This window comes from Bombus terrestris, chromosome 14 (genome assembly GCF_910591885.1).
Source record: "Bombus terrestris chromosome 14, iyBomTerr1.2, whole genome shotgun sequence".
In the NCBI taxonomy this organism is placed as follows: Eukaryota; Metazoa; Arthropoda; class Insecta; order Hymenoptera; family Apidae; genus Bombus; species Bombus terrestris.
In genome coordinates this window covers 9,945,329-9,961,600 of record NC_063282.1, presented here as the reverse complement: position 1 = coordinate 9,961,600, position 16,272 = coordinate 9,945,329, and the positions used below count along the sequence as shown (strand labels likewise).

The window sequence follows — 16,272 nt, the reverse complement described above, 5'->3', positions numbered from 1 at the left end:
TCCACCAGCTCACGCTTCATATTATTTGTCACGTGTTGATTATTAATAGATTTGGAATATTATTGGAACTTGTTTCATCGTGTAGGTCTTTAAAAACTAGAGATTCCAATTATTTTGTAGCATATTCATTATATTATCCTTATCGTTATCGCAATAAATTTACGCCCAATCTTTAAACGTCAACCACTCAGAAGCTAAACTGATCAATTTCATTTTCTGCGACTATCTTAATTTTAAGAATCATTTTTTCCTTGCTTATATTTATAAAAATATGAAATTACATCAACAGTCAAAGCGTATTTATTACATATATTCACCACATGCCAACTTGTAAATGTACATAAAAGCACGAATACAATGAACATCGAAAGTTTGTGAAATTAAATTATGTGGAAAGCATTTTTCAAAAGCTTTCTTTCCTTAAGATTGTGATCGCGGTTATTTTATTACATCGAAGTGACAGAAAATTTTTGACGAAAAGAGTTGGACTACACGTTTTAATTTTCCAACTTTAATAAATTTTGAATAAACATTCATTATTCGAAAAAAACATTTTCTACAAGATTTTTGCGAAAACCAAATTAGAATATCAAACGTACAGAAGCTAATTTTATTACATCGAGCTAGTATAATTACAGATATTTATTTTACGTTTCAGAGTAATAAATTAAAAGAAGAAAAGCACTTTAGAGACGGTTGCTTTCATTATGAAAGCGAGACGATGCTTAGCAGAAAGACGATTTTTTCTCCTCTGGCAAAAATGAAAATTACTTTCCTTTCAAAGGTGATTGCAGTGAAAGGATTAATAATAATAAAGTTGATATTCGTGGTAGTCGTTTCAAAGGAAACGGAATATTTTGTACCGAGAGCGTTATAAGTAATCGTTGGAAAAGTTGGAGATGTTTGACTCATTGGCCAAGTCCAATTAAACTCGTGTAAACCGCATTGATCGCTGACAGTTTCGCTTGAAAAAATAATATCCGTGTTAAATCTTTTAAGAAATAAAAAATCAATACAAATCTTATCGATACGCAGACACCTAAATTTAGAAAGAATTAAAACGTTTAGAAAGAATTAAAACGGAAAAACTGGAAATTTGTCAAATGTTGATATGTTTGAACATTTGTATCGCTTGCAATGAATGCCTTAATCAAATTAAAAATCTACTGTACGATTAAACAGAATTTATTATTAAACAGAAATTATTTACGCATGTTCAATTTACAATAAGCAGTTTATACTACTGCGTGTAGACTAAATAAATTGTAATCATTCCTTTTTATACAAAGCGATAAATAGAGAGATGGTGTTTTGTGCGAATATTGGTGTGATTAACCGCAATTACACCATCCTAACCAGATAGAATTTTTCCGGGAAGATTTGATTTGTATGAAACTGGAGGACTGGACGTACTCTTAAAATTTAAAGATAAAATTGATTGGTGTTATTCCCGCGGCCTTTCTAGCCGATTCTAAGGGTCTTCTAATTGCCTCATTCGGCGAACATCAATGGCTTTAAAAGGGAAGGAGCACCACCGACGAGCTGTGACCTAATTAGAAGGGATGAAACGATATTCCGGTCGGTTCCACGGCCTGAAAACCCGAAACTCGAAATTTCTCGACGTGAAAGCATGGAAAAAGCGGCCCGGATTTCGCTACGCATCGCGTGTACTCCAGCCCTATGCCATTTTCTTCGCGCAACATGGTTAACTTGCATTTTTCAAGAGCGTTCAGAGACGAGTACCATTCCTAGAAGCGCAGCGAATTAAATTAAGAAATATCTGTCGAGCAACTTTCCTGCGCGATAACGATGTTATATTTTCCTTTAAAAGCTGCTTACAGGCCATAATTGCGTTTCCTTAATTTTTACATCGCTTGACGGTGAGAAAAAAGACTTAACGTGACTGTAATTCAACATTCTTCTTTTATTAAAGCTGCACTATTTTATTAAAGTCCGATGGGTATGTTTACGGAACTCGGCGCATGAAATTCTCTTTGAATTTAACTGTTCGTACGTAAAGAAAGCAAGCACCACGTTTATCACAATCTGTGTTTATCGTAATTTTATATTTTCAACAATTTGTACGGTACGATCGATCAAGGTTCTCCGACACACTACGCATTCTGTCCATACGTGCACCTTTAAATTTCACATAAATGCACGAAGACCCATGGTCTAGTTATCAAAGTGAAGATATAGAATAACATAGATTTCCATTCGTCCCATTATCGAATGTTGGTCACCTTTTGGCTCTGGTCACAGATGCTCGAAACTCACATTACTGAACTACCGGTGAATAATTACGACGTTAATCGGCAATCAGAACAGCAGTCCTTTCTCACGGTTAGCAAATAATTTCGTGACAATCCTGTAACAATGACCTTGTTCCCAGAAAACGCAGGAAAAGCATGATAAACAAGTTCCAACGGAATCGATCATCGGTACACAAAGTGTATTTTGGTGGTTAGAGAAAATTGCTACCAACTCAATAAATTTGGCTAAAAGAATATATTCCATTCGTGAAATGGCGACGAAATAGGAGACAGGGGCGAAATAATGATTGTAAATTTTCAGTAGCATTCGTTACATTACGGTAAAGTTTCATCGAAACAAGTGTCCGACTAGTTATCGTCTAACACTACTTGTGACGAGATTCTGAAAAATATGAAATTTGAATGATGAAGTATGAATTTTTGTTATTTTTATTAGCTTTATGAGAAACTCGATGATTATTTCAATTTACAACATACAACAGTCCAATAGAATTCAAATTCCATAAAAGTGCCTTCAATGAAAATTGTTTTACTGGTGTAGTGTATAGTAACAACAGTTTCGCATGGATTATTATTAAATTTACTCGTTCAAATAAATTACATATACAGTTTCAAATAGAAAAACAGAAGTTGCTCCCTTTATTTCGTGAATTTTTGTCCAATAGAACAAAACTATCCTCGCTATACATTGGTTTCGGCTAAAAAATTACTTCTTTTACCATCAACCATTTTTATGAAATTTTATACAAAAAGTTAGATGAAACGTTCTATGTACTGTAGAATATATCATCGAACATATTTCACTTTAAAATGTTATTAAAATTTATTCCTTTAGAAAAATGCTCAAAGCAATGTTAATTTTGGAATATCTGCTAAAAGTAATTATTAATCTAAATTCACACCCCAATAAATACTTGAATAAAGTACTAAGCTTCAAATAGTGCTTCGTTTGTGCTACCAAGAAAATAATGCACGCTTTTATGAATAGGAAAATAACGAATCGGAATTTTTCATCGCGAGTATAAGGATGAAAACATCATTTCACTGGAAATGAATGGAGATCTGTTCCAATTGCTCGTTTGCAAAGGTATTAACGTGTTAAAGTAGTCTTTCTATTCTGATGTGCAGATGTTTCGTTCTGACCCGTATTAACGAGCAGCAGGAAAATTTGTGACAATCCGATTATTATCACCGCGAAAGCTGTACCATTACATCATCTACATTTCCAATGAATTAGTGCGGTATTTGCCTTTATATCGCTAACTTGTATCAACAGAAAGTCGATTAATATATAAATATGTGCAATTCCTATTACGTTGCTCATTTGTCAGGCTCGTCGCATGATACCAGCTACAATAAGTTACATATTTCATATTTGCAAAACTAGGACGTTTATTGCAGACTTTGCACGCTAGGTACTCATCAAATTCTGGTTACTGTAATTTCTGTTTAATCGGCCGTACAAATCATGGTAGAGGAATTTATGGTTGCTCGCAATGGGAACATTCAAACGTAATCTGTCACGTTCACAGAAACGGAATAATTATCTTGTAACTTGCAACTTATTTGCTCTCTCAGAAACATTTTTCACGTTTCAGAATTTCGTTCAACTTCTTTCTTGAGATCCGAGAATCTCACCTTAACACGATACTTTACGCTCTATATAATTTAATGAAAAATTTATATACTGTAAACTACGTTCGACCACACAGTTTCTACGAAACACACGTCTCTTTTTGTCATGAACATCTTCTAATTAATCCTTTCGCTTTCATTATCTGTTCGCTTTATCCAGAAATTTCGCTACAATTTTTTAATGCAACCCAATACAAAAAGCTTATATACGAATTTGGTTCAATTGTGAACTAGATGAAATAAAAATTAATTATTGCAAAACGTGACACATGAACGCGCTCGTGTCGTTTAAAAATAATTCCCTCGGCCTCATAACATTTTTTATAGAACGTTGCATAATACATTTTATCACCCACAAGATGTTACGCTATTTATCGATTAGTAGCATCGTGTAGCATCGAAAATAGCATCGGTATAGTCAGCAGATCAATACTATCGAGCCAAATACTTCCACCTGTTACTGAATTTTTCCATGCACGTCTCTCCTTCCATGTATATATCCATAATTTTTTCGGCACAGCAGGAAAAAATGAAAAATTTAATGGCTGCACATGTATTCGCCTGGCCCCTCTTCCAGGCCGCTTCCCTTCTTAAAACACGCGTTATGCATATTCTATCAACGAGCACGGTCGGAAAACCGCACGGCGCGGTAATGGCATCCTAGAAGCCTCTCGAAATCGCCTAGCTTCGTCCAATGTATGCCTCGGATCGAAGATTTTGAAAAACGATCGGCCGTTCGTGGCTGCAACAGGGTGATCCCTTTTGATCGTACGCGAAGTTGCGCACGCGATTTCTCCTCTGCGTGTTCTTCCCTAGTCGGCGTGATATTTCTCTGTGCTACAAAGAAAGTCAGAAAAATACCTACGAATAAAGTTAAATTTCAGAAACTTCTGACGAATTATTCATGAACGTTGTGTCAAACAACTTTTCTTTTCCTATTGAATGTTTCTCCCCTGTTTTTCAATTCCCAAGATTCTACGCGTGAGCTTCTTGTTAGCGGAGTGCTCTATTCTATGCTGAGCGAAAGAAATACGTTTGAAATATGTATATATAATATATATATATATATAATATATACCTATAAATAAATAAATATATATGTAATAACGTAAATCCTTAGAGTAGATCAGACGACCGATTCTGGAAAATCGAGTTTATTTTGGAAATAATTAAATTAAATACAATAACAGTTGATAACAAATCTACTATAAATTTTACTTAGAAAGTCGAGAATCGATTTTCTAAGTCCTAAATTATCGTTCTTCTTTCATGATCTATTCTATTCAGCTGGTTAAACAAAACAAAAGTAAAAATGTCGGTTGATCGGTAGTTTGAATTCTATAGAATTTACATGTATTAGGTTGTCCGGAAAATTTCTTTCATTTTATGAGAAAATAATAGACGCACAACTTCTTTTATTTTATATTATTTTGTCGAATTATGTGTGATTCATTTTGTTCTGTTGAGACATAACCGCGACATTTCACAGACTTAGTTTCGCGTTTGTATGAAGGTGCACTGTTGTAAAAACACGTTTGCGAAAGAAAGACACTTTCCGGACAACCTAACATATAAAATAAGTATAAAAATTTTTAAACCTTTAGATTTGACGCCGATCTTTCCATAGTGCATAAATATTATATCAAGTACTCCAGGTTCGAATCAGCAATATAATCGAAATTTAACCATCTCAACGCTATCTAAACACTATATTTTGAACAACAGTTCACAAAATTTTGATCTGTTAATGAGTTTTTATAAAACCAAGATATTCGTATCTACAAATATTTATCGTATACTCACACGTGTGATATATATTTCATTAGAAAATTCAAGTACTCGTATAATTTGCGAAATTAAAAGAAAAGAATCTCTTGTAGTAATTATCTTAATAAGATAAATTAATTTGATCGTACAATTGCTGCAACTAGCTAAAACAAAAAGATTCGTGAAAATCGTGATTTTAAAAATCGATTTCTACGAAGACCTCGCTTCTCGTATCATATGTATTTTGAATTTTATTAGCTTTATTTTGAATTCAAATATAAAGGTGGACGTTTGTCACGAGAAAAGTTATTCTGACCCGGCAACTGAAACGTATTATACGAAAGAAACTAATATAACAATAAAGGATGAGAACATTCTTCTTCGTTATTGTCCGCTATCAGATGAATGTTACACCTGACGCGAAGTAAAAGGTAAATCCTCTTACCTCTTTGTCACCTAGCTGATGAACTCTGCAATGAAGGAAAGCAGTCTGACCAACCGCAGTGGTCACGTTTCGTGGAACGTTCATTTCGAACGTTGGTGCGTTGGTGATGTTGTGATTGCCGAAAACATTTCCTCCCACCAGCTTTTGATCCCGAGCAAATGTGCCTAGAATCAACGATTAGATAAAATTTAAATCACTAGGATTGTGGAATTGCTTAATTAACTGATTATTCGTAGGATTTATTAATAGAATTAAAGTCAAGTAGACAATGAAACTATGTTCAACACTTTGACTACCACGCTGAAATCACATGTTTTGCTTAGGTCGCCACGGGAGTATTTTTATTATTCAAAGCATATAATGGCAAAATAATAATAAATGGATTATGAAAGACAACATTCTTCCTCAATGGACCGTTTATCTTATTAGTGACGCCTTGCTAACAATTGATAGCAACATATTATAACAAGGCTTCTTTTATTTCAACAAACCATTTGCATTCGTTATTTCGTCGTAAGCAAAACGTTCAGAATATATTGTTGAAACGTATAAAAGATATTAGTAAAAAGTATTTGCTCATTCTATATATAATAGTAAGGTATGTGCACATTTCTAACTTCAATTATATGATAATAAAGCAGCATTTACGATTATTTTCTAAGCTGTGTTTATAATAATATTCGTAGATTACTCCTCAAAGATATGGATGCAAACACAGTGTCCCGTTAGATGCAAGATTTATTCTGATTTTTTTTTTTATTGATGTTCTAATAAAAATGTTTAATTGTTCAATGGGGCACTTTTTATTTCAAAGTATCTTCTATTTTATCGGTTATATTCAAAACTCCTTAACTGTCAATTTTCATACAATTTTTACAATTGTAAAAAGTTCAAGCGCTCCGGTCACCAATGACCACCGTGGCGTTACAGGAGAAACCGTGGCCGGTCATATATGACCAACGTGGCAGTCAAAGTGTTAATTTTAAGATCACCACCTTTTACATATTTTTATGTTGAAATTTATGCGATGGTTTCAAACATTCAAGTTTCAAATTCACCTGTTCGTTAGTAACACAGCGTTATGACTGCCTATATAAACATTAATATATTCAATTTAAATCTCGAATAAAAGTAAGGTAATTTTGAAAAACACGCGAAAAAGATTTGGACATTGTCTGTATTAACATCCGTTTGATTCCTGAGTGCAAGGTTCTACGATTCTCCTATAGTCATTCTTAAATTCAAATAAACGTGTCGCTATTCTTGAATATTTATTTGATGTCGAAATGTATTATACAATATATTTATCAAAATCACAACGTCACGGATTTCGTCATCGTTCGCCTCGTAGTAACAAGCTAAGCGAAATTCAATAACTCCTTTGGAAATGGAGGCAACGTCAACGTCGCCGTAGCACCTGCGAGTCTATTGTTCCTACGGTCACGATAGCCTTTTATGACAGTAACTATTATGAGATCCCAGCCGACAAGGAATCGCCGTGGCGCATTGTGATTTCTATTGGCTATTGTTATCGTTATCAAGAGAAATAGCGGATTCCAATGACAGCTGTCAATGCCTACTTCATTATTGATTGTCGATGCTTGAACCAGATAGCTGTACGGCTCCCCGACCACCGGTAACCAGAAATCGTCAAAGGTTGATTAATCTAAGCTTTTAACAGGAAGATTTCGTGAAAGCACCAAACTGTTTCGAGTTATGCGTTTCCTCATCGATATTCTTGTCGAACACGAGCGGTTCCTTTTCGAAATCCAACAACGGGCTAACTTGTGAACACCGTGATTTCAACGACAAAGCGTCGAATTTGACTTGAAGCGTACTAAGCTTAATGCACCCATAAATTAGGTTACTTGCAGGTTATGTTACAGAGTGTAAAAGCCCTATATGCGAACAGTACTCTGAATTCGTTACTCCAAGTAAAAGTGTTATTCGCAAATTTGATTTATCAAGCGTCTTTTACAACTTGGTGTTATTAAATAACGGATACTTTTTTTTATTTTTTTCTAAGAGAAGATAGTTTTCATTCCTTGATTTTAGAATATACAGGCTGAATTTCTAACATTCACTTTGTAATATCACGCTGTCATGCTGATGATACGGATTTATTCGGTTGAAAAGTAAAAAATATAAAAGATCAAACTTGATTTTAATTTATACAGTGATGAATTTATTATTCGATATAATACGAAATAATACATCGATATACGTGCATATTTCACAAGTTTATGTCACATTTAGTATTGAAAATTCGATCATACGTTATTTAATCGATTAAAGATAGTACCGAAATATCAGTTTTCTTTGATACTCTGCAAGCTTGTAGTTCTTGAGAAAGAAGGTTTTTAATCTAATGGGGTAACATGATATGTTTCTTTTACCTGCGAATGAAAACCCTTCAGTTGAGTCTTTTTTTAACCTGATAGCGCTTTGATTAAAGTATCAATTTAATATAAAATATATATTAGAGCCATGAAATGGCAGCCTTTAATTTAATATCAGCTTTCATTACACTTCCCAGTGTCCCCACCTTTTATGAAAAAGATCATAGGCATCGGATTTTCTGTAGTTCAAACACACCATCTTTACCAGATCGAATTACATTTATTTCATGTACCTTGTATACAAATGTGAAAGCGTATTAAATATAAAATTACAAGAACAATTAGAAGACTGAAAGAAAATGATTTCGTTTTCCATCTTCAAACAAAAAAGATTCGTGCTTATATACGAATCTATCTCGGCACGATAACTCTATTACAAAGTCTCTCAGACGAAAATGTTGGCTTTCCATGAAATAACATTGATACGTACAAACATACCTCCGTCATTTCGCCATTTATCGGAAAGGCAAACGTTCGAATTCGCAAACGTCTCGTCGGTATTTCCATATGATAGTGTGAAATTTCGTGGCTAAACGGCGGGTCATCCGCATTTGAATAAGATTTGAATTTTCCATCGACGAGTTGGGGCTTCGTTCGTGCAGAAGTACAGTCGAGAACAGAAATAAGTGGACTGGTGGTAGGAATAGGTATCAATGAAATTTAATCGAACTAGTACTATACTATATTAAATGTACTTCGGCTCAACTTATTATATATTTTTACAACGCAGATGTACGTACTAAACAATTGAAATTAATATTTATATTTTTGTATAACCAGCCGTTGTTTAAAGAAACTTCATCGACACCTATTTCGCCACTACCGCCCATTTGCTTATGCGCTCGACTGTATATCTATAGAGCCAGTTATACCATTCGTGCGCTATTTTATCAAGAAAAATTCAATAACAGGAAGAGAGAATCTTCTTCTGAAAACGAATCTGAATGCGACGAACCAAATCATCTTTGTTGTCATCACGGCGATTACGCGAACAAATTAAATCTCACGACCGCTTCTGTCTCGTGACGATAATCTTTGCAATCTCCGGGGGAGGCGCTCGTTGATTTTTCACGATGCTTCAGTTGTGTTGAAGTTGGAGTCACCGATTCTCTCTCTCTCTCTCTGTTTCCGAGTAGTTTCGAATCTAGAGGCACTGTTGGAAATGGGAAGAGATGAGGAAAACGCACAACCGACGTCATCCTGGTCTCAGGTCTCGTTCCGTTTATTAATCCGAGAATTTTAACAGGAGCTAAAGGAAGTGGCGCAATATTTGCAGATTGCGCCCGCCTAACACGACTCTGCCGGTTTATTCTTCAAAGACTAATATTCTACTTTCGCGAGTAGCCGAGCTTCCCGGGATATTGCTACTCCTTCGGCTAAGTGGACTCGAGAAAGATTTTTAGGATCTTACGACCAGATCCGCCAGATTTTTCCTAATTAACTAGAGAGACCGGATGAATTGAGACGGTCTTTGGTCAGACTCGGTTCTCTCCTTGTAATTGATCGGCCTCATGCACTTGGCCTTCGTGTCTTCTTTTCTCGGATGGTTGAATCGATGCAGTAAAGGGGCGGTTTCCGAGCTGCTTGGCCAACAATTCAGGGGAGGTTATCGTAGAACGCTCATATCGATTTGCTTGCTTCACGCATTCATTTGAATACCAGATATCTTGGTATTTTCTTTCTCTTCTTTTCTCTTTCTCTTTCTTAAAAATCCGTTCTATTACGAATCTCCTTAGTTATTGAATTTTTTGATAATTTTGCGGAAATTCTCTACATCTTTTGAAGTTCTCGTAACGAGTATTGGAGATTCGTGTATGAATAATTTACTCGTCGACTAGTTCATCAGACATGAACTGGTGTGTTTTAAATATGAGACAAGATATAAAATATACGTCAGAATATACATACGCATAGTATATCGCAGAATTTTTTTTTCATTGATTTTTCCGTCGCATTAATGATTACAACCGACATTTTCAATCCAAACGTTCTAAGAATCCGTATACTTATTATATTACAAAAAGCGAGGAATTTTGAAGAATCGCACAAAACTAAAATCCATAAGAATCCGTAAAATCCTTGACGATGTGAAATGAGACTTTCCTCTATCTTATAATCAGTACAATACTCCGCAACTACGACGACATGACGGTGTGAAAGGCAGGATAAATTACAACGTCGTCTTTTGATCAGTCCATTCACTGAGACACCAAAGACACGGTTTTAACCCTTCCTCTATCTGCAACGGAGTTTATCCTTCACCTTGTTTCCATGTCGATATCAGGGCTGCTGTACACATCCAAAGAGATAGGACCATATAAAGGAAAAGAGACGTTAAATCGACATTAAATCAGTGTAATATTCTTCAAATTTTAGATTTTGTAATTTTACAATATTTATTGGATGACATATTTCTTCAGGTTTTGGTCGTGTTTTAGATTTTCAGTTGCTTTTGGAACAACTTGTCTTCCTTAACGATATATAAATTTCATCAGGTAATAAAAATATTTCGTAAAAATGAAGGCACGAATAAGATGGTTTTATAAATTCTTGTTCCCAATAATCAACGTTTATCTCTTATTGAAATAGAAAATCTTCCTTTCTTCTTGGAAAATGATGCTCAATCATCTAATCACTCGACCAAACTACGTCGGTCAATAGCAGACATTTGAATAATTATTCAAACAGGCTCGTTTAAGTAGACGATAAATAAATCTTCTAAAATCTCGTCGGACATATAATGTACAAAACATAAGAGAATAAATCAACTGACAAAAACACGAATATTCCAAATAGCCTAATATATGTAAGTATAACGTTGCTTATGAATCGATCTATTACGATAGATTCCGTTCTATTTGCGACATAGTTAATATTATTTTGATTAATCCACGTACATGTTTGATACGACTTCAAACAATCAAAGAAAAGAAACCCCCCTCGTATATCTTCTTTTCCAAGTTTTCGTATATTTCTCTGGCCGCGGTATCTTATATTATACGTGACGTCGCCAAACACGTTGGCTGTTGCAGTACGTTGAAGTACAGCGTAAAATTATAGAGAGATATAAAATAGAGAAATTCGAAGCGAGTTTGAGGTCAGCTCGATGTCTCGAAATCGACCTGCCATCCGCCACTCGCGATTGTTGCTTGCACTGGAGTTTAAGGTTTCGTGACACGTACGCGTCGTCGTTCAAAGTCTCTTCAGTCTCCTGCGGACTTCCAGCCAGCGATATAGATACATTTTAAAGTATCAAAGTTCCGGTGCACGCGACCCTTTCAAATACACGTTTATTTTAATCCTCGGCCAGAATTTGTACGACTTTACGGTGAAACATCTCGCTATATATATTGAAACGTTCTAAAGGAAAAGAAATGTGTATACTGTAGCTCACGAAAGTATTGCACGCTTGAAGATTTGTAAAGAAAACAAAATATATATATATGTAGTAACTAAAATGGGTCTAGAGTGAGGACAAGTAAGGATGTTTTATTTGTTAACAGGGTGATATAGCTTGTATATTTAATAACGATGAATATCATGATAAAGAGTGACAGATTATTCAGTGATAAACAATGTCTACGTGTTCGTTCAGCTTAGCAGCTTTATACATCCGAACTCTCGACGTATGCTCTTAGAATCTTCAAAAAGGACTGCCTTGACCTTAAATCATTCCTTGATCTTCTCGGGGAGACGACCCCCACTACGCTCGGATCACGCCACCGTTCGCACCTATGATCACATATGCCGCATTCTTTTGAAACAACAAACCGAAATCGATGTTTCTGGAAGTCGCTGCTTGGCGACAAGTATGCGCTCGTCGATATATTGTATGCCCCTCGTCGGGCAAGTAAGGCGATCCATCTGCGGCATTGTAGGACCGCGAGCAACGGCCAGAAACGCGACCCATACTAAAACCTCGCAGCGTAATAAAGCGTACACCTCCCTCTTTTTTGATACTATATATATAGTGTAGAGGAAAGTGTACGTATATATACCAGGTATGTAAATATGAAACCGGAATTTTTGTATAGAAAATACACGTTTATTATATGAAAATGATTAAAAATATTTTATTGCCCATCGCTAGCTATACATTTTTCCCACCTGTCTGGCAATTGGTGGATGCCACGCCAAAACAACTGTCGCTCTTTTGAGGCAAACCAGTCATCGAGCCATTTTCGTACATTTTCGTAAGTGAAGTGCTGATCAGAAAGTGCGTGTCCTATCGATGCAAATAAATAGTAATCGGGCGGAGCCAAGTCTAGTGAGTAAGTCGCGTGCGAAAGTATTTCCCAACTGAACGCTTCAATCGTTTCCTTGACCGGTTTTGCTGTATGTGATGGTGCATTATCATGAAGAAAAATTACTTTGTGTTGCTTTTTTTGATATTCTGGTCGTTTTTCACGCAAAGCTTGATTCAAATCGATCATTTGTTGTCGGTAGCGCTCAGTATTAACGGTTTCGCCAGGTTTTAACAGCTCATAATAGATCTCACCCTTCTGATCCCACCAAATACAGAGCATTGTCCTCCGTCCATAGCGATTTGGTCTTGTAGTCGATGTCGGTGGTTCGCCTGGAGCTACCCATGATCTTTTACGCTTAGGATTCTCAAAATATATCCACTTTTCATCGCCAGTCACAATTCGGTCACAATTCTTTTGTATCTGGCGAGCAGCATTTCGCAAGTGGTTTTTCGGTTTTCCTGCTGTCTTTCACTCAGTTCATGTGGAACCCATTTTCCCACTTTCTAGATCTTTCCCATGGCTTTCAAACGTATGGAGACGACTTCTCGTGTCACGTTTAATTGATCAGCGAGTTGTTGTTGCGTTTGAGCGTCATCCTCATCCAACAATGCTTGCAATTCGCTGTCTTGAAACTTTTTCGGTGGTCTTCCACGTTCTTCGTTCCTCTCGTCAAAATTGCCACTTCTGAATTTTTTAAACCACTCAAAGCACTGTGATTTACCAAGAGCATGCTCACCGTAACCTTCGACAAGCATTAGATGCGATTCTGCAGCAGTTTTCTTCAAATGGTAACAGAAAATCAATGCTGTCCGCAAATCGTAGTTTCCAGGCACAAAATTCGACATGTTCAACGCTATTACCAACTATGCTGTTGTATGAAACTTGTATTGTTCTGAGTCGAAAACGTTTGTGAGATGTTAACAAAGACTTTTGGCATCAATGACGCAGTTTAGTGATAACTACATTATCAGCTAGGGCCATCTATAGGCAAATTCCGGTTTTATACTTACAGACTTGATATATATATGTCGGGTTAAGCGTTACATTCGTGGGCGTGTAACGAATTTTCATTCGTATTAGCCATCGTTGTTGTACAATAGAGATTATATTTACGAATATAAATATTGATTTTTACAAAGTTTGACAAATAACCGTAGTGATTAAACAATCGAGATGTTCGTGAAAATGTTCTTAAGTTCAATAACGAATCTACGGTCAACGGGCTAACTCTTAGACGTAGAATATATTTTGAAGCACAAAGTAACATTTGCTGTGACGCTCGGTATAATAATGCACGTAAAGACGAGGTGTAAAGGCGATCGCAAGAATGATAGACTGATGGGAATTTTCCTCTCCTTACGATAGCGTTTGTTCGTTGCATATTGCCCGGAGATATCAACAAAATTTCAGCCGCCGTTACTAGGCAGACCCGCGTAGAGCTGACATTGCTCCTGCCCGGGGTTTGATTGTAATACAACGTGTGTCCCACAATACTGGCATTTCTCTGTTAGGTAAAAACGTTCATCCCGTGACCGTGGCTACGTTCGGCGACCAGTTATGTCACCTCGAGCCCAAGTCCACCGTCACAAATCTCGGGCAAACATAATAGGATTGAATCATAACAACTATTTCTAAGTCTTATCATTTAAGTACAGCTATAATAAATAGTTTAGACTAAAGTATTGGGATCTTCCCAAAAATTTCAAAAGAAAGGCTCCGATGTTCCCTCATCTCCGACATGTATTTTATGAATGTATATTATGTACGAAACATTTTGAAATTTCATTAGCGCCGTAACGAGATCCGATTATCATGATTACATTAGACCGAAATAATATCTCAGCTTTTTATTTTTTGCACTGTTATCTGAAAATGTAGATAATATTTATTTGTTTCAAACAACAGTAATTTCAAATAGTGAACGATTCGATTGTTCCTTTGTCTGAAATTTAGTAAACGAAATAATCGTCAAAATATTTGTTTTCCTCCAGCTATTCTCCAAAAGATTCTCGAAAGTCTATAAACGTTATATTTAGTGTGTCATGTAACACGTTAATATATTCAGATTTTCTTTCGTGGAACTGGAATACAGAAAACTTCGAATGTTTTTAAATTAAAAAATGTATTCGTGAATGTTTGATATTCTAGGTTTATGGTGAATAATTGTTTTCAGCCTACGTGATAGTTAAAAGGATGGTTTGAACTACTTTGCAACATTAAGTTTTAACTGCGTTCTCGCTGCATAATGATTGTAACATCATTTAGCATTTCAGAGAGGTCATTTATCACAAAGTCTTTTAAGAAGATTGAATCATGCACTCTTAAAAGGTGTAAATTTTGTACGTTATATAAGGGTTAAAATCTTCATGTAACGGAATATAAAACAGGAGAAACGACCATAAATAACAGCAAAATTTATGTGCGGCGAGGAATCGAGGAAAAATAAGTTTTGCTCAAAGGAATAAGATAAATGACACATATTGTATAATGCATATTAAGAAGAAGAAAATGCAGTAAAAATGATACAAAAGTATTTAGAACACAGATATACATATTAATTATCAACCCGCCAAAGACCAAAAATTTCATTTTCTTTAAAAAATTGGATGATAAACAAAATTAGTAAGAATAAAAATATATAAACCTTGGTGACACGAATAAAATACAAATATGATAAAATGGTTGAAATTAAAATATTTAAAAATCTGTATTATATTGCCTGCCATCAGATTATAGAAGCTATAAACAATTAATGACAACCATTATGTTACACAAAATACGATTCTCCTCAAGTATAAACGTGTGACATTAAATTCGCGTGTCAAAGTATATTTATTGCTAATTTTTCATCCGGAAAACACGTTTGAAAATGTAAATATTCCTGTGATATTTCAACGTCAATTCAATTCTCGTTAACTGCCTCCAATCAACCATTTTACCAGACATCTGTCCTGCATGTAACATAAGCAAAACCTATTAATTGCTTTTCATATTCGTTCACTCTGACAGCATTAGGAAATTTTCATTTTCCAGAGAAGCATGACTTTTTGCAATAGGATTTCAAAAGTTGGAAAACAAGCGTGTCCAAGTCAGTCGGATTTTCTTTGATGTCAACTAGCGTGATACGATTTTATTATCGTCCGGACTGGTATCCGTTCGTTAGATTTCGTCATGAAACTATTGCTCTCCGACGATCAAAGGAAAGCTAGTTACCGTTTGTGCACGTCACTTTTCGAAAACAGCTCACCCTATCGAGTATCAGACGGGATCGAGTTTTTATTCATATTTCAGTCGACACGCCTCTAAGTTCTGTCTTCCGTGTCTTTATATCAAACTCCTTCGATCAAACACCAAACTTTTTTATTAAAGCTCACAGTGCTTCTCCTGGAATTATAATAGCTGCTAATGGAACGAATAAATTCCACGTTCGAGAATATCGTCTTATTTGGCTGCATTTTAATTTACCGAGAAACGATAAGTTATTCGGCAAGTTATTATATTGACTC

At 35.5% G+C, this 16,272-nt stretch overlaps 1 protein-coding gene across 1 annotated transcript in view; it reads right to left on the bottom strand.

The window, feature by feature from the left end:
• LOC100646390 (zwei Ig domain protein zig-8) overlaps positions 1 to 16,272 on the bottom strand; it is a 460,535-nt gene that overhangs the window by 314,703 nt on the left and 129,560 nt on the right. Inside the window, exon 3 of the mRNA XM_012316538.3 lies at positions 6,121 to 6,284. Coding sequence (XP_012171928.1) covers positions 6,121 to 6,284 — 164 coding nt within the window. The remainder of the gene's footprint in view (positions 1 to 6,120; positions 6,285 to 16,272) is intronic.